Raw genomic sequence first — 20,665 nt, 5'->3', positions numbered from 1 at the left:
CCCCTTCTGACCCGCCCACGTCTGCTGGTGGTCGCTGGCCTCTTAGCTCAGAGAAGGAGAGTGCTTAAGACATTCCTCCGGATGCTGAGGTTGCAATGCTGCAATACACTCTTGAGCAGTTAATGAGTGACTTTGCAGTTCCGGGGAGTCTGGGGAGTGCAAACGACTTACTTTCTAAACCAGAAAACTGAGCGCCCTGGGGCGTCTGGAGGACACGAAGGTGTCCCTTGTCCTAGTTCCTTCTATGGTCTCTGCTTTCCTTACTTCTCCTCCCCCGGCCCCCTTTGACTCTTTCCTTCTCATCCTCCTCTTCCTCCTTCTCTTCCTATTCCTCTCACCCCTTTCCCCTCCGAAGTGAAACTGGGAGTTACCAATCATGAACAATATCTCTAACTCCTGGGACTGCAACATGCGACTGTGGCTGCCGCCTGACGAAAGTCCAGCCATAAGCGCTGTAATGTTCTCTGCGGGAGTGTTGGGCAACCTCTTAGCACTGGCACTGCTGTTACACCGCTGGTGGAGTGGCTCTCGGAGGGACCAGGGTTCCGTTAGCTGCTTCTGTAGGACCCCCATTTCCCTATTCCACTTGCTAGTGACCGAGTTGGTGTTCACGGATTTCCTCGGGACCTGCCTCATCAGTCCAGTTGTGTTGGCATCATACTCACGGAATCAGACTCTGGTAGCACTGGCGTCCGGTGGCCGAATGTGCACCTACTTTGCCTTCGCCATGACCTTCTTCAGCCTGGCCACGATGCTGATGCTCTTTGCTATGGCTCTAGAGCGCTGCCTCTCCATCGGCCATCCCTACTTCTACGAGCGCTACATCACCTGGCGTCTTGGGCTGGTGGTCCTGCCAGGCATCTATGTCTTTTCTCTGCTCTTTTGCTCCTTCCCATTGCTGGACAACAGGCAGTATGTGCAGTACTGTCCTGGAACTTGGCGTTTCATCCAGCAAGAGAAGTCCTCTTATTTGCAGATATATGCCACGATATTGCTGCTTCTCATTGTTGCAGTGTTACTCTGTAACGTCAGTGTCATCCTTAACCTGGCCCGCATGCATCACCGAAGAAAGAGCAGCGGTAGGGTGCCCTCCCTGGACAGAGGCAAGGGTAATCCAGGGAGCCTCAAAAAAAGGGGAAGAATGTCCATGTCGGAGGAGATAGACCACCTCATCCTTCTGGCTATTACGACCATCACGTTTGTGATCTGCTCATTACCCTTTACGGTATGTCACCCACTTAAATACTGCTGTCCGCTTTTCCACAACCTCATAACACTTCCCCCATGCACCTAAAGTTTTTTTTTAAGCTTGCAAAAAAGATTTCCTAATTTTCCTGTAACTCCTGTATCCTATTTCTCTCTCCTACCTGTCACTTTCACAGTACTCCCTTTCTGACCCTCTTCCTCTAGCCACTTCAGGACAGTAAGGCTTCAGCTGTGTTCAATGAGAAAGGAGGTAATAGTGTAGATTCTCTAGGGGTTTGGTAACAAACATTGAGAATGATTGGACTACAGATTCATTATAGTCTCAGATCTCAGCTCTGATGTCAACTAGCTGGATGATTTTGGATGGTCAAGTAAGCCAGGTGACTTTTGCCATTAGTTTAACTCCTAAGGTCCCTTTCAGCAATAAATCCTTTTTTAGAGTTAACAATCTATCAATCAACTTAATTACTCAAATGAGAAAGTACAAATTTTCTCAAATAAATTATTTTCTTCTTTCCCATATTTGAAAGATCCAAGTTTTGAAGACACAAAAATGCAAGTGATTGATTTATACTGTTATTATTATTTTTTTAATTTTCTTTTTAAGTTATGGAATAAAATAAGCATTTCCATAACATAATGCAATAAGAAAAATGATTGTACAATAAACTACAAATCTGCTATGCACAACTTGCTATTCTTTTCAAATATACAACAAAATTTTCATGTAAATTGTTTTTTTCTCTTCCCTCTTCTCCCTTGCCCCAGAGATGGATGCCATTAAAAACAAATAGATGCATATACATATATGTATATGTGTATATGTATATATGTGCATGTGTGTGTAAAATTATTCCATACATATTTCTATTTATAAGTTCTTTCTCTGGATGCAGATAGCATTTTTCTTCATCCTTAATTTAAGTATTTATAATAGACAAATTAACTTATTTGCTCAAAGTTGTTCTTAAAACAATATTGCTGTTACTGTATACAGTGTTCTCTTGGTTCCCCTCATTTTGTTCTTCATTATTTCATGCAAGTCTTCCATGTTTTTCTAAACTCATAGAGCTCATCATTTCTTATAGCACATAATACATATATATAATATATATATATACTTACAGCACATACTAATTCCATTCAGTCATATACCACAACTTGTTTAGCCATTCCCCAATTAATAGGCATCCTTGCAATTTCTAGTTCTTTGCCACCACAAAGAGAGTTGCTATGATAATTTTAGAACATACAGGTTTTTTTCCTTTTCCCTAATCATCTTTGGAAATAGATTTAGTATTGCTGGGTCAAATAATTGTTTAATAACTCCTTGGACATCATTCCAGATTGCTCTCCAAAAAAAAGCATTTTACAATTCCACCAATAATGAGCTAGTGTCCCAATTTTTTTCACTAAGAAATAAAACTAGAAAAACTAGAAGAGAATCTGAAACATCTCATTAGAAAAATAACTGATCTGGAAAACAGATCAAGGAAAGAGAATATAAAAATTATTGGACAACCTGACAGCTAACAAAAAAAAAGAATCTGGATACAATATTATAAGGAATTATTAAGGAAAATTGCTCTTCAATTTTAGAACAAGAAGGTCAAGTAGAAATAGAAAAAAATCTACCATTCACCATGTGAAAGAGATCCTAGGAATAAATACAGGAATTTCATAGCTAAGTTTCAAAATTCCCAGGTTAAGGAGACAACATTGCAAGCAACAAGGAAAATACAATTTAAATACTGCAGAAAGAGAGTCAGGATTTCACAAGACCTAGCAGCTTCTACACTAAAAGACAATAGTTCTTGGAATATTATATTCCAAAGAATAAAGGAACTGGGATTAGAATAATTTACCCAACAAAGTTGAGTATAATCCTGAATGAAAAAAAAACTTGTTAAGGCTGCCTGACAACTAATTCTCTACCTTGGGGAAAAAGAACAGTGTTTTTAAAAAACATATATCATTTTTAATTTATGGAATAAAACAAGTATTTCCATAATATAGTACAATAAAAAATATGATTGCACATGAAACTGCAAATCTACTATGTACTACTTGCTATTCCTTTTAAACATACAACAAAATTATGATTTAAATTCCTTTTTTTCTTCTCCTACCCCCAGAGATGACAACCATTTGACACAAAAAGGTGTATATCTATATGTATATAAATATATGTATGTATGTATATATGTATAATTATTCTATATATACTTTGATTTACCAATTCTTTCTCTGAATGCAGATAGTGTCTTTCCTCATATATCTTTAATAGTTAATTTGGGTATTTATAGTCGTCATAATAACTTATTCATTCAAAGTTGTTCTTAAAACAATATTACTGTTATTGTAAACAATGTTCTCTTGATTCTGATCATTTTGTTCTTCATTATTTTAGGCAAGTTTTTTTCATATTTTTCTAAAATCATTGAGCTCATTGTTTTTATTATTATATTAGTAATATTATATCACAGTCATATACCACAACTTGTTCAGCCATTCCCTGCAATTTCCAGTTCTTTGCCACCACAAAGAGAGCTGTGATGAACATTTTAGAACACATCGTTTCTTTTTCTTTTCCCCTAGTCATCTTTGGAAATACACCTAAAAGTAGTATTGCTGAATATAGGTAGTTTAATAACTCCTTGGGCATAATTCCAAATTGCTCTCCAAAATGTTTGAATTAATTCACAATTCCACCAATTAGTTTCCCAATTTTTCCACATCCCCTCCAACATTTTTTGCTTTCCCCTTTAGTCATTTTAGCCAATCTGTTAGGTGTAAAATGATATCTTAAGGTTGTTTTAATTTGTATTTCTCTAATCAATAAAGATTTAGAGCATGTTTTATATAATTATAAATTGTTTTGATTTCTTCATTGGAAAACTGACTGTTCATTTCCTCTGACCATTTATGAATGAGGAATGACATGTATTCTTAAAGGTTTGACAAGTCTTTATATATTTGAGATATGAGACCTTCTCTTGTTTACTCATAAATTGTTCACCTATCTGCAAGAAATATGTTCCATGTTCTTCTAATTTTCTTTTAAAAACTCTTTATATTTAGGTCATGTATCAATTTTGACTTTTTTAGTAAAGAGTGTAAGATATTGGTCTATGCCTACTTTCTGCCATACCGTATTCCAGTTTTCCCAACAATTTTTACCAAATAATGAATACTTATCCCCAAATCTTAAATCTTTACACTTGTCAAATACAAAGTTATTAGGTTTATTTGTTGCTGTAAATTGTATGTCTGCTCTATTCCATTGCTCTATATTTAAATTTCTTAGCTATTACCAGATAGTTTTGATAATTCCTGCCTTATAATATAGTTTAAGATGTAGTGCTGCTTAATCTCCTTCCTTTACATTTTAAAAATTATTTTCTTCCACTGTTATTTTTTTCTACTTCAGCAAAATAACTTTTTGATAATTTAATTGGGATAGCATTGAATGTATAAATTAGTTTGAGTAAAATTATAATTTTTATTATATTGACCCTGCCTAGCCACAAACAATTAACATCTCTCCAATTATTTAGATCTGATTTTATTTGTATATAAAGTTTTTTTTTATGATTTTGTTTGTTTTGGTGTTCATACTCCTAGTTTTTTTATACTGTCTAGAGTTATTTTAAATGTAATGTCTTTTAGTATCTCTTCTTATAGAGTTTTATTTGTGAAATATAGGGATGCTGATGATTTATGTGGATTTACTTTATGTCCTGCTACTTTGCTAAAATTATTGTTTCAACTAACTTTTGAGTTGAATCTTTGGGATTTTCCAAGAATATCATCATGTCATCTGCAAAAAGATGCACATTTAATGTTCAATTAGGGATTTTTAATTGTTTTTTTCTAGTTTTTTTTAATTGTATACCCAATTCATTGTTCTATTCTTTCTCTATTTTTTTGATGTAAGCATTTAAAGATATAAATTTTCCTCTGATCACTGCTTTTGCTATAACCTATAGGTTTTGCTATGTTGTCTCATTTTTGTCATTCTTTTAATAAAATTATAGATTGTTCTATAGTTTTTTCTTTAAATCACTCTTTCTTTAAGATTAGGTTGTTTAATCCCCAATTGATTCTTAATCTATTTTTCCTTGGTCCCCTATTAAATATAATTTTATTGCATTGTGATTTGAAAAGGATACTTTTAATATTTCTTTTTTTCTGATTTTAACTATAAAATTTTCCATTGAATTCTCTCCAGATATCTATCATATCAAGTTTATCCAAAATTCTATTCACTTCCTTAACTTCTTTCTTAGTTATTTTTTGGTTAGATTTATCTAGTTCTTGGAGGGGAAATCTAAAGTCCCCTACCATTATAGTACTACTATTTATCTCTACTTGTAATTCATCTAACTTTTATTTAAAAAATGTAGATGCTATAGTATTTGGTTCATATAGGTTCAGTATTGATATTGCTTCATTGTCTGTGGTACTTTTTATCAAAATGTAGTTACCATGTTTATGTTTTAATTAAATCTATTTTAGCCATAAATTTGTCTGAGATCTTAATTGTACCCCTGCCTTTTTTCATCAGCTGAAGCATAATAAATTCTACCCCAACCTTCCATTATAACTCTCTATGTATCTCTCATTCTTAAGTGTGTTTCTTATAAACAATGTTTTATTGGATTCTGATTTTTAATCCATTCTCCTGTTTCCATTTTATAGGTGAGTTCATCCCATTCACATTCAAAGTTGCAGTTGCTATTTGTGAATTTTCCTCCATCTTATTTTTACTCATTATTGTCTTTGTCAGCCTCTCTTTTTACCCTATCCTGGTTACCTTATCTTCTCCTCTTACCCTCTTATTCCTTATTTTACCTATTCCTCTAAAAGTCCCTCCTTTATCTTCGCCCCCATCCTCCTAATCTTAATCAATACACCCTTCTTAAAGTCCTTCCCCTTCCTTGACTCTTGGTTTTCTCACCTCTCTAGAAGTTAAGGTTTCTAAACCCCTCCAGATGTATTCTCCAGATATTGTTTCCTCTTCAACCCAAATTAGGGTAAGGTCCCAACATTACCAGCCTTCCACCCCTATTGTCTTCCTTTGTATTAGTTCTTCCTTTCACACCCTATTTTATGAGATAATTGCTCCTTTTTACCTTTTCCTACCCAATTTTGTTTTTTTAGAATTACTCCCATCATACACAACTCAGCACCAAACTTTCTTTCAAACTATGACAGTTTTAAGAACACTGATAACATTTTCATATATAAGTAAACAATTTGACCTTAATCAGTGCTTTATAATTAGTCTTTAATGTTTTCCTTATATTTCTTCTGGATCTTTTATATAGAATTTTCCACTGAGTCTTTTTATCATAAATACCTGAAAGTCTTTTAGTTCATCAAATATCCCCCCTCCTTTTTTTTTTCATTTAAGATTGCACTCAACTTTGCTGAGTGAGTTACTCTTGGATGCAATCCCAGTCCTTTTGTTCTTTGAAATATAATATTCTAATACCTATGGTCTTTTAGTGTAGAAACTGCTAGGTCTTGTGAAATCCTAACTCTTTCTGTAGTATTTAATTTTTTTCTTCTTGCTTGAATATTTTCTCCTTAACCTGGGAATTTCAAAACTTAGCTATGAAATTCTTGTAAGTTTTCTTCCTAGGATCTCTTTCACATGGTGAATGGTAGATTTTTTTCTTTTTCTACTTTACCTTCTTGTTCTAGAACTTCAGGGCAATTTTCCCTAATAATTTCTTGTAATATTGTATCCAGATTTTTTTAATCATAATTTTCAGGTAGTCTGATAATTCTTATATTGTCTCTCTTTGATCTGTTCTTCAGATCAGCTGTTTTTCTAATGAGATGTTTCAGCTTCTCTTCTAGTTTCTCTAGTTTTATTATTTTTTGGAGTCTTATAACATCATTCAATTTTTCTTGCCCAATTCTAGTTTTCAAGGAGTTTTTTTCTTCATTAAGATTTTGTATCTCTTTTTCCAAATGGTTAATTTCTTTTCATAAGTTTCTTGGATTGCTTTAATTTTTTTCCTAATTTTTACTTGATCACTTATTTGATTTTCAAATTTCTTTTTAAGTCCTTCCAAAAGTTTTTTTCAGACTTGTGACCACTTGATGTTACTCTTTGGGGTAGGAGTGGCTTTTTTTTTACTTCACTATCTTCCTCTGAATAAAAACCCAGATCTTCATAGTTATTTATGGTTGAGTTCTTTTTCCTTTGCTTAATCATTTTTATTTTTAATTTGTTTTATTTTATTTTAGCAACTTATTATTATTACCAAGTTTTTATCCTGAGTCGAGGGTAAAGTTGCCCTAGGTGTCAGATCCTCCTTACTGTTATTTTCTGAATTTTGTCTGAGGGCACAACCTTACAGACTCCTCTCCTTGGAATTCAGATGTTCCATGTAGTTGTCTGGTCTCTGGAACAATATTTCTTGGGCCAGTCTCCAAAATATGTTATCCTCAGGGGCAACTCTTCAGTAGAACTGTTTTTCTGGTTCCAGGTTACTTGTAGAGACTCCTCAGGTGTAAATCTTTTACAAAACAGATTCTCAATACAAGTTAGCACACAGCCTTTCAAACGTTCCTTCTCCGATAACTAGTTCATATTGTGAAAACTGGCTCATACCTTACAGTTCTGATCTTAATAATAGAGCTATAAAGGGAAACATCAAAATAGGAACCCAGAGTTTGCTTGAAGCTTCAGAAAATTTAGGTTTTTACATGTCCCATTATAATAATTAACATTTGACACACAGGATTGTCTGATCTTATTGCTTTCTTGAAATTTTCCACTCTGATTCCAATTCCTTTAGGAGGATCAGATGCTATTGAGGATTCAGACCTATATATGAAAACATAAGTAACAACACTCTTGCAAGTAGAAGCTTTCCACCTGTGGATTCAATAGTCGCACAAATGAATTTACTGACATTACTCCAATTATAATGAAAAACACGGGAGGATACTTAAGTAATTAATTCCAAAACAGTGCACATCACTAAGTTGTTTACAATAAAACATATTTGTACCACAGGACACGTAGTACAAGCAGGTGTTATTTCCACATTAATAATAAACTTGAATGAAATTGACTTTTCCATTAATGTGACACATAATATTTCATCCCTCTAAGAAAACTGATTGTACTGAAATTCTCTTCCCAAACCAAACTGAACATATTTCTGATTTCCACCCCACAAGTTAATAGACTCATATTTTTGATTCACATTTTACCTTTGTCCAATTATTCCCATAGCATTGTGAAAGAATGAGCTATTTCTGGTCCTTAATCTTTCACATGAATATGTAAACATTAGCAACTGATGATAAGCCAGAGTACTAATATACTTAGTTGTTTGGGATATGGAATTACCACATCTTCAGATTGAAAACAGCAAGATCTCACATACTTGCATTGTGCTCATGTCTTCTACTGGCCTCTTGCTCTGATTATAGAAATTTATTATAAAAGGAAGAAGTAGGAATATGATTGTAATAGCATCAAACTGGTCCTTCAGGCTTAAGCCTAAGAGCACATATATGACAAGATGAAGCATCCTTAGCTCTGTTTGATTTTGGGTAGGAGTCACAGTTTAACAACCAACCATGCAGTAATAATTCCACCTCAAGAATAGCCAGGTGGGAAACATTCCTGTTCAAAAGGAACACAATGGGGAAACTGAGTCAGTAGAATCTTAGGCTAATTCCAAGGTTATTCACTTCACTTTTTCCCAGATGCAAACCTCCACCTGTGACAATTCAGGATCACATGCCCTCTGGGTAGCTTGTGGAATTTCTCTTGAATGGTGGATTACTGACTTAATGATCCATCAGACAACTATACCTGAATTCAAAACTGAAAACAAAATCAGTTACAGTCCCAAGAATTTTTACTTAAAATGGCAAATTTCACTAATCGCAGTTTAGGGCCAGATACAATCATTTTTTTTACCCTAATGGAGCTGCAATAAGTAATAAAGGTTTACCAGGACTCACACATATTAGAGATTTCACTTAACATCTTTCACTTGTTTTTCTTTTCTTCTCAAGTTTAAAATAGTCCTGGTGTAAAGGTGCAAAGACCAATCATTAGAAATCATTTCTGTATTACATATAAACTTGCAAATATTCAGCAAGCCAAGTTCATTATTTAGGAACTCCATAATCCATACAAGCTCTTTTCCCAGGGCTGATGACTTTACCCACACAGATGGTTTCTAGGGACCTGGCAAATTTACAAAATAAAAGGAATTAACAGGGACTCCAGAGAAGGGGTTGATCCTGATGCCCCTACCAGCCCATCCCCCATGATATATTCTTCCTCAGGACTCATGTGAATCACATATTCTGTGGGTGGCAAGTCCCCTATTTTCAGTCTTAATTTAGTTTACTTTTCTCTGACTAATTTTCCTCAGTACCCTAACTGATTTTCCCCTGTATCCTTCTATGGCTACCCACTTGCCAGAATGTCTTTCCCATAAAACATCCTGCATTCTGCACCAGTATCTGCCAGGGCAGATATGATTTATTTTTTTTAGGACTGCAGTATATGGTAACTAGCATATGGGGACTCTTGTCACCCCCAATAGCCCTACGTCAGAGGCAACCTTGGCTGGCTTCCTAAGAGAGAGGAGTTGTGGGTATCCACCTCATTTACCCTTAGACCTGCTGTGGGCTGTGCTCTTTGACTCCCCTCCCCAAGGTAGAATAGATTGAATGGACAGAACCAATCTGGATAAGGCTTTCGCCTCATTCCCTCCTTTTCAATTACCAATTTTAGATTTTAACATTATGACAATAATCCCAAATAACTTAGTTAATGATCTTACAATCTTCAAAATTGATAAGGAAATTGTTCTAGCTGTTACTTCTTCTTAACTACAGGCAAATGTGGAAATACCTAGTTTTTTAAATGGCAGTTACAAAACATTATAAGACAGGGTTAACAGGGCTGAAAAAAATAACATAACTGGTTTTATACAATTTTTGTACTGTCTTTTAGTTTCTCTCAGCTCATACTCTAATAACATCCAAGTTATGAAAAGTTGCTTGACATAACTGATACAAAAGTTTGTCACTTTGAAACATTATTATGTATTTGAAACTTGAAACAAACCCATTGCCAATCAGGTGACTTCAATCCTGTTGAATACATTTAAAAATTACCTTATATAGAAAAATCAGGCATCTCATCACCATTGGCATTATGTACTGATCACATCTAATTAAGCAACTAATAACAACTTTTTAAGGTCACTCAGCTAACACATTTCAGATCCATGCATTTTCTCAGTTTGTCTTAATGTCTAATAATATGATAAATTTCATCTTAAGTATCAAATTATGAGTGACACATTTCACTTAAAATGTGACCAGAATGAATTCAATTACATGTGGATCTGTGTTCCAAATGGTATTACATAGAATTTGTGGTTATGATTTTAATAATCTGTTGTTACATTTTACACAAATGCTATTTATTCCAAACACTTCATATTATGGGGTCCACTATTTCCAACCAATCCACTACCAAAGATTGTAAAAGTGGCAATCTGATATTAAGATTTAATCTACCCCAATTAATACACAAGAGAATGTTTTAATTTAGTTCAAATCTAGGTTCCACAATCTCAGAAGGAACCCATAGCTTATCAATTTACTCATAACTCTCTGTTTCATAAAATGAAAAAGTCTCATATAATATACAGTTTCCAATTTTAACACATATATCAATTTTGAAAAGTTATTTTAAAATTGACCAGTACTTAACTGTAGTTTGTAAGGACCCCTAAATTCTAATTAAGTGTTCCAATCAAACCCAATTACCTTTTGTGTGTTTCCTGATTTACACAAACGTTTTCTCTTTTTGTGAGCCAGGAAAGTGTTAAGTGCCAGTTCTATTCTAAAGTGCATGCCTTATTCTTTTTTCTTTCCTCTCTTCACCTTGAAACTTTCACTACCACAGCCCCTAAACCTGTCTCTCTATAATCAGTGAAATGATCTTATTCTCTCAATAAATCTATATAGAGATGATGTGAAAAGATTCCCTGCTTCCCCCCTTTTTTCTTGTCTGTCCTTTTACACCCCAGAACCTGGCCACAGCTCAGGAACATAGAAGAAGAGAAATAATACTTTTTTTTTAACTTTCAGGAGTTTAATTAACAAGACACAGAAAAATTTGCCAGCATATGTCTTGTTTCTTTCAAATTCTGATCCTACTCAAATAATCTTCAATTCCCTGAGTATATTTTCAATTTCTCTCTCTCTCTTCTGTTTACCCACCCAGACTGCTGCAGTCATCCAGGGATGGAGGGAGAGAAGGAGAAAAAGACTCTCACAATTGTATTAATTATTCCTCTCCTGTCTACATGCTTAACTTCCTTCAACCTGGCTAACTGGCAGGCCAACATTTCTATGTGTTTCTACTTCTTCTTTACCTTGTTGACTAACTCCCCGGTTATGAGAACAGTGGCTTTCCACTTGTTTCCTTCTAACTGGAATTCCTCCAGCAAATTCCTATTCTCAGCCTCTAAGTCTAGGAACTTGATAATGGCTTTTTTTCCATGCTGTAGGCTGTCTCTCATCTGCTACTAATTGTCTCCCTCCTTTTCCCTACCTGATGGAACATATTCCCACTAGTAGGGACTCTAATCCTTTTGGCATTTTTAGGGCTTCCCCATACTCATATGGTGGTCCACATATGCAGGGTCACCCCACCCCCATATGGAGGCCATCCAGGAATTCTCCGCCCCCCCCCCCCACTGCCTTTCCCATACTACTTTGGCATTCATTTGGTATCCTGCAAACTACACCAATTGTAAGGTCTGGAATTCCCCTGGCTGGGGAACCTGTACCTCCCCCGTAACTGTGGGGTGAGTCTGATATAAAAGGAAGAGGCCAAGAGGCTCCAGATTGATTATAGGATTTTAATCAACCATTATAAATACTTATAAACAGGGACAATCTGGGCCATCTGCCAGACAATTCAATGGATCCCCACAAAGACCCCCAAAAATCCCCATGGTAACTATAGAAATCAGACAAAGGGAGGAGGAGTCATAGAGTACTTTGCTACTGATTGATGGATATTTTAGGTTTCTGTTTAATAATGAGCTCATTTCTGAGCTTGGGCATTAATTAAGTAAAATGACCAAACATAAATTTGTGTATTGATCGTGTATGGGTCAATGTGCATATGTTATTGTTATTGCCTGGTCATGTACAGGTCATGGTATTTGTGTTATGACTTTCATTGTTCATAGTATGTAAGTTATGACTCAGTGTCTTAGTTATGATTCAGTATCTAAGTTATGATTTTTTAACAGGTCACCACCTTCCACTTTTCACAGAGTGCAAGTTAATGTTTCTGTAAAAGCTTCCACCTTTCACAGAGTTCAAGTTAATGACTTTTCACTTCTTACCATGTATTATGGTTTTTTCCCCAATCAGGACCCCACAGCCTTAAAGTCAGGAAGATTTGTGTTCAAGTTTTGCTTCTGATATCTACTGATTCTGCCATTTAATCTCTCAGTGTTCTGGTCACCTTTCTAATACTAAAAACTGCAGAATAGCTGCTAATCTGCATTGGTATAGAAACTTTCCTTTCAGGAAATTCCCTATACTAGTGAAATCAGAGATCTGTATTTTAAAAGATAGTGTGCTAAAGAAACAAAACAGTACAGCATTGATTAATTAGTTACAAGATTATGTGGGACAGAGACCACTAAACAAAGACTTAGATACCTTGAAAGCAGAAAGGAGTTTATTGCTTTCTCATGACAAAGGGCACCTAGGGAGTACGAGTACAGAAAGCAAGGCTTATTTATACCCTAACTCGAGTTCCTCCTCCCTAACCCCCTTCACCTTATTCCCTTGGCTGGGCTTCAGGGGGCACAATCTATTCACAGAAATCTTCCCCAGCAACAGAGTTACACAAGTTTGCTGGGAGACAAGAAAAGGCGGGAAGCCTAGGTGCTTAAAAAACAGGGTCTGAGTGGGGGGTTTTGACAAGGTCAGAAGAGAGTGTGTTTCAACATTACAATTACAAGGCCATCTACAACAGATGCCTCCAATTTCTCTCCTCCCACTCTCTTCTTAATCTCCTACTATCTGGCTTCTGACCTTATCTCTCTCCAAATGACCAGTGATCTCCTAATTGCTGCCCTTTGTGAGAACTACTAACAAGAACTATTAACCCTTTGAGGAGGCTTCACTTCTGAGAGATCATCTCTTACAATTCCCCCTTCTCATTTCTTACAATTTGAAGCCTCCTCACACCATTGTTGGAACACTTACTCCACTAAATCTTCCTGAGAATCACCATCAGGGTGGTCTCGGACTGGCACCCAACCCTGACTCTTCAGAACCATCAGCTTGATTTCTCCTTTCCCTTCTATCTTAACCAAGAGGTACAGGGAGTCTTGTCTATTCTCGTCATCAGTTGCATCATACAGGGGAGACACACCGAGAGTAGGATAATTCCACTAACAGCTATTAGGAGGAACCAGAGGGCTTGTTTCCACCAGGACCCACTAAACCAGGAGACCCAAGAAGTGTTAAAGGGAGAATTCCATATCTGGACAGGGACATGTACTAATTTAAAGGATTAATTTCCCACAGACACCTCCCTTTTCTGCTAACAAATCATCACCTGTACTGGTCAGGGAGGTATCAATACTCCTACTTCTGTCCAAACTTTATGCCTAAGAAACCTTCCATCTGCCCTGACAAAAACAAAAAACTTTGGTCGGACAAGCCCGATGTAACAATTCCCGTCCAATCTGTGGGTAAATGGGTGTAGAGCTGTCCCAGTCTTGTGGGGTCCCCTCCATTCAAGGGATTGGTGCTTTAGCCAGTGTCTGGAACTTGGCTGATGCCATGTCCAAGGGATGATGCGTTGTGGTCTCAGACAGAGGTTGGCACGCAGCCTGAGCAGTCATCTGGAAGTGGAAGGCACTAATCCTAGAGAAGACAAATCTGGCAAGGAGATTAAGCAGACAAGGTCAAAAAGAAGTAAAATGAATATACTAGGGTTTTCATGGATGTCTTACATCCAGGTGACCTAGTCCTATTGAGCTCCACCTATTGAGATTTGTTAATATGCATAGAGTCCTATTCTCTAGTCCTATTGAGCTCCACGTATTGTGATTTCTTAATATACATAGAGCAGGAGGTGTTGGCCAGGGCACAAACACCTCCACTAAATAAGTAGATAATCCAAAGCTATCCGATTATCCAGGACCACATTTGCCAGGGAATCCAGAGGTTGCTGAATGTCCTGGAGACTATAAGCTGTATCATTTGCCAGTTGGTGGATGGTCCATGGGGGATGGTCCATTTTGCTCATGTCTTTTACTGACCACTTGCTCTGATCAGAGAAATCTACCATAAAAGGAAAAGGCAGGGACATGTGACATGCCAAATATGGCAAGATAGAACATCCTTAGCTCTGTTTGAATTCAGTTAAGAGTCACAGTTCTCCAATTATGCAGTATCAATTCCATGTCATAGCCAGACTCAGGAATAGTCAGATGGGAAACATTCCTTCTCAAAGGAACATAATGGGGAAACTGAGCCAGGAGGATCCCATCCTAGGTTGAGACTAAGATTGTCCTCATGGCTTTTTCCCAAATGCAGACCTCTACCTGTTAACAGTACAGGATCACATTCCCTCTGAGTAGCTTGTGGTATTTCTTTCAGACACTAATTTAATGTAGACAACTATACCCAAATTCAAACTCAAAACAAAATTAGTTATAGTCCCAAGAGCCTTTTACCTCAAACAGCAAGTTTCATTAATCACAACTTAAAGTCAGATACAGTTAATTTTCTATGAAGATTTACCATGACTCACGGACATAAGAGATTTCACTTAACATCTTTCCTTCTCAAATTTTAAACTTGTCCTGGTGTAAAAGCCAATCACTAGAAATCATTTGAGAACTTTCAAGCATTCCTAATGAAAAGACCAGAGCTGAATAAAAAAATTGACTTTCAAACAAATAACAAGACTCAAGAGAAACATAAAAAGGTAAACAGGAAAGAGAAATCATTAGAGATTCAATAAGGTTAAACTGTTTACATTCTTACATGATAAAATGATGCTTGTAACTGAAAAACTTCCATTATTAGGGCAGTTAGGAGTATACATAGACAGAAAGCACAGGGGTAAGCTGGATATGAAGTGATTATTATCTAAAAAATAAAATTAAGGAGTGAAAAAGAAGATGGGGTAAATTATCTGACATAAAAAAGGTCCAAAAGAAATTTTACAGTAGAGAGGAAGATGGGGGATGGAGGGAAGCAAATGAACCTTACTCTGAAATTGGTTCAAAGAGGGAATAGCATACACACTTGTTTGGTTGTAGAAATCTATCTTACCATATAGGAAAGTAGGAGGAGAAGGAGATAAGAGAAGGTGGGGAGGGCTGATAGAAAGGAAAGCAGATTGGGGAAGGTATAAGTTAGAAACAAAACATGTTTGCAAATAGGGTGAAAAGAGAGAGAAAGTAGAATAAATAGGGAGGAAATAGAATGAAGGGAAGTGGTAATCATATGTGTAAAAAAATTACAGTAATTTCTCTGACAAAGGCCTCATTTCTCAAATACATAGTGAAGTAAGTCAAATTTATAGAAACAAGAGCCATTCCTCAACTGATAAATGATTATATGAACAGGCAGTTTTCAGATGAAGTCATCAAAGCTATCTAGTCATAGGAAAAATGCTCTAAATCTCTATGGATTAGCGAAATGCAAATTAAAACAACTCTGAGCTACCACTTTACACCTATCAGATTGGCTAACATGACAGAAAAGGAAAATGACAAATGTTGGAGGGGATGTGGGAAAATTGGGATACTAATACACTGCTGAAGTTGTATACTGATTCAACCATTCTGGAGAGCAATTTGGAACTATGCCCAAAGGGCTATAAAACCATGCATACCCTTTGACTGAGCAATACCACTACTAGGTTTGTATCCCAAAGAGTTAAAAAACAAAAAGGAAAAGGACCTATACATACAAAAATATTTGTAGCAATTCTTTTAGTGGTAGCAAAGAATTAGAAATTGAGGGGATGTCCATCAACTTCTCAGCAAGCCAAGTTTATTGTTTAGTAACTGCATAACCCAAACAAGTTCTTTTCTTAGGGCAGATGACCTTGCCCACACAGATGGTTTCCAGGGACTTTAGCAAGTTTACAAAATAAGAGGAATTGCCTTGTACCCCAGGGAGGAGCTGATCTTGGTGCCCCTGCCTGCCAACCCCCACATCCCAAGGAGGACTGTTTTGAATGGGCAGAGCAAATCTAGATAAGGCTTTTACCCAATCCCCTCCTTTTCACACACAGTAATCAATTAACAATTCTAGGTTTTAATATTAAAATAGTAACTTCAAATAACTTAGTTAACAATCTTATAACTTTCATAAGTGATAGTCAAATTGTTTTAGCTATAAGCCCTTTTCTTTTTCCTAATTGCAAGTAAAGGTGGAAATACCTGATTTTCTAAATGGCAGTTATCAAACATTATAAGATGAGGTTAGCAGGGCTGACAAAGTAATATAACTTGTTTTACACACTTTTTCCACTGTCCTTTAGTTTCTTTCAGTTCACACTTTAATAACATCCAAATTGTTAAAAAGCAAACAAACACATTACCAATCAGGTGACTCCAATTCTGTTGAATGCATTTCCAAATTTCCTTACATAGAAAATCAGGCATCTCTTCACTATTGGCATTGTCACATCTAATTAAGGAACTAATAACAATAGTAGTTAACATTTTTAGTGTCTGCCCTCTGCCAGGTATTGTGTTAGACACCTTCCAATCATGAGAGATAAACTGAGGTAACTTGCTTGATGTCACCCAGCTAACAAATTTCAGATCCATACATTTTCCCAATTTCAGTTGAACATCAATTGCATTTCCATATTATCACATATAGAAATTATCAAAATAGTGCCACTTTTAACATATGCCATAAGCATAATCATACAATCATCATTCTTTTTTCCCCATAATAACCATTATTTTTATTTTCTTTATAGAACAGTAAACTTAAATCCAATCAGATCCTAATTTATATAAACATTTAAAAACATTTTTTTTTAAATCCAATGCTCTTGGCCCTTTAAAAGGAAATATTCTCCACAAATTTATGTATTCTCTTAAAAACAATACATGTCTCTAAATAGTTATCTCCCTTTTTCTTTCCTACTTCCTTAAGGAAGCAAAGAAAAAGTCCCCAGTCCTTTTTAGAGTCACCCTCCTGAGAATCTCAGGCTTCAGCAATTTGAATCAATGTTAATTGGGCTTAATTAATTTTCTCCTCTTAGGCAGAAAGCCTCCAGAGTTCCAATAAGTAATTGAACAGCCCAGTTTATGTAACAGTTTCCAATCACAATGAGCTGCAAAATTTTCATTTTCAATTCTTCTACCCAAAGCAGAGTCAAACTTCCTCACATTTTTGAAACCTCTTGAAGTCACCCAGAACCAATATCCAAGGGAGGCTTACCTCAAAACACCGTCCCCCCACCCAAATTACACTCACCAAGTCTGCGACAGCTTTGAACTCTGAAGGGACATAAGACTTGCAAATCCAGAGAAAAGCACTCTCCCACCCTTTCCCCAAATAATGTTAAACACATTGCCCCTATACCAGACACTTTGGTGGGAGGGATAAAGACAGCCATTCAAACTCTTAGCCTTGGGTTTAATAGCCATTAAACCTGAATTCAAATCCTCAGATCTGAGGGGAAAAGATTCCCCTTTTCTTTCTTGTCTTTCCCTCCACATTTAAAACTTGGCCAGAGATAGAATGTAGAGAGAGAGAGAGAGAGATATTTTTTTTCTCCAACAATTCTCCAAAAGTTTCCAAACCTTTTACTCTCAAACCCTCTGTTCACACTGTTAATGCAAAAAACTTTTCTTCTCTCATTCCTACATGATGCAGATAGCTTTTCTTCTCTCATTCCTACATGCTTAAACTTTCTTGCCTCTCCTCTGAGGGCATCAAGTCCAACATTCTTATTTTACAGATGAGGAAACTGAGGTCCAGAATGGTTAGGTGACTTGTTAAAGGTCACACAGGAAATGTGTCAGAGATGGGATTCCTGATTTCAAGTGTAAATCTATTTATTATACCACATCATAATCTCAAGACAATTGACTCTATTGATACTTTGATTAAGCATTTTGAATAAACACTTTAAATACTCACCATCCAAAATAATTTAGCCAAAAGGAAAAATGCATGTTTCTTCCTGACTTTGTTCTCAATTAAATAAAAGTAAGTGTTATTTATATTCATTTTCTCACATCAATAGGTCATGCAGCAATGCTTTAATTTTTTTTAAATGTATACTGTTTTATTGTCTGGTATTTCATGGACTAAAAACAGTGCCAGTCTATAAACATTACAGAAATCAGATCAAGTCTGGATATTAGTCTAAAACAAATTGCTCGGTTTTTGGAGGTGTGTAAACTTGCAGACTCCTAAGATGTTATAATTGGTTAATTGCATAATAAATGATAACTTTTATTGGGATTGGGATTAGTTTACTCATTTCATACCATGGGAAAAAACTCAACAAAATGAAAACCTCTTCTTTTCTCTTTGGCAAGCTGAAACCATAATGAAAAAAGAGAATTATGTATACATATATATATATATATATATACACACACACACACACACACACATACACATACATATATATATAGTCAATTTATATATATATAATATAGTATGGTCAATAATATATATATATATAGTCAATTTAAAAAACATGTAACAACACTATCCTGTTTTCAAAGAGTCTAATAAAAAGATTAGACAAGAATAAAAAACACTACTTACAACTCAGATTACTTGTGTACATGCTATTCCACTGTTTTTGCGTAAAATATGACCCCCAGTCACCATGATGTGCTGATTCCAAAAGCACTTGTATTTGTTCCTGGGTTTGAGTCAAGATCTTGTTATTCATGAATGAACTCAAGATAAAGTCACCTCACCTCTCTGGACTTTAATTTTTTCATTTGTAAAAGAGGGATTGGATGAGAGGATTTCTAAATTCCCTATCAGTTCTAAATTTTATGAATCTATGAATTGAGAAAAACCTGAAATAAATTTCTTTTTTCATTATATTATTTTCAAGGTTTGATCTTTTGTTTTATTGCCATTAGTTGTGGATGCCCTTTTGGGGGGAGAAAAAACAAAGGTGAGAAAGTTGGAAAATGAGAAGAAAAGCAAAAAGAATGGGGAAGATTTATTTGCATTCCTCTTTTATTATTTCTCAATTGTCTGGTGAAATAAAGACACCTAGACTGGCCAAGATTTATTTTTGCTCCCATTGCCACATTCCAAGACATAGAATAGCAGAAAGACCTGGATTTAGTTTGTCTCTGATAATATTATCTGGAACACTACTGATGGTATGAATGGATATCCCTCCACCAACACATGAGGGAAGACTCAAAATGATAATACAGTTTGATAAGTTAAGGACAAGAGGGAGAAAAGAGACATTTCTCTCTTCTAACAGCTAGGTAGTAGGTCTTTTTGGCAGCATATCCGAATGAATAACAAAATATGTTCTAAGCACTTCTACTGAAAATATTAATGAAGTAACAAATTTTAGTTGAAAATTAACATCTTTTTGTTTTCCCTTTACTTCTTACAGATTTACGCATACTTGACTGAGCCTTCCTCCAGGGAGAAAAAATGGGAACTACAAGTACTTAGATTTTTATCAATTAACTCAATAATTAATCCTTGGACCTTTGTTATTCTCAGGCCTCCTGTTCTGAGACTGATGCGTTCAATACTATACTGTCAGATTTCATTGAAAGCACATGATGCTCCACCAACATAGTAAATTTTGTCCATAATGTCTATAAATATCACACAGCATCTGGAAATCAGCTTTGAAATGGTTCCTTGGAGAAATGAGAGGGTGGAAAGAAAATAAAGGGGGAAGGAAAAAGAAAGGAGAAAGGAAGGAGAGGAAAGAAAGAGAAAGAAAATTTAAAGGAAAAGAGAAAAAAGAGGAGAAGAAAGGAAAGGAAAAGAAATTGATGCTACTGTAATAAACAAAAATAATTTTGAATGGACTAGACTACAAATACACCAATGAGAGGATGCATGAAATTTGTCTAAAAAGATTCAGAAAAGCTTTCTAGAGTGAGTAAACTGTGTGGACTTTAGGGAAAAAATAAGCAGTAACATTTGAGAATCTTGATGCATTCTTGGTAACTATATTCAGTTACCTTTATATTTCTTTTCCTTTGAACTAAGAATACATGCTGTCTTATAAATTGTTTAAACTTCTAAATTGCTTTGGTCATTCAATGTTAATTGACTACTTTGTGGTTATAGTGATAAAATGATATGAAGTCAGATAAAGCATTTTATTGCACTTCTTACCATGAATAGATGACTATATGCAAATTGT

At 35.6% G+C, this 20,665-nt stretch overlaps 1 protein-coding gene across 1 annotated transcript; it reads left to right on the top strand.

Moving 5' to 3' along the window:
* Nucleotides 1-373: 373 nt before the first annotated feature.
* PTGER2 (prostaglandin E receptor 2) lies at nt 374-20,086 on the top strand. Its single transcript, XM_027841598.1, has 2 exons — nt 374-1,225; nt 19,895-20,086. Exons 1-2 carry the CDS (start codon nt 377-379, stop codon nt 20,084-20,086), a joined length of 1,041 nt encoding a protein of 346 aa, XP_027697399.1. The 5' UTR covers nt 374-376.
* The last annotated feature ends 579 nt before the right edge of the window (nt 20,087-20,665 follow it).

The sequence above is a fragment of the Vombatus ursinus genome, unplaced genomic scaffold, assembly GCF_900497805.2.
Source record: "Vombatus ursinus unplaced genomic scaffold, bare-nosed wombat genome assembly UNPS02004746.1, whole genome shotgun sequence".
NCBI lineage: Eukaryota > Metazoa > Chordata > Mammalia > Diprotodontia > Vombatidae > Vombatus > Vombatus ursinus.
This window is presented reverse-complemented; position numbering and strand designations above follow the sequence as displayed.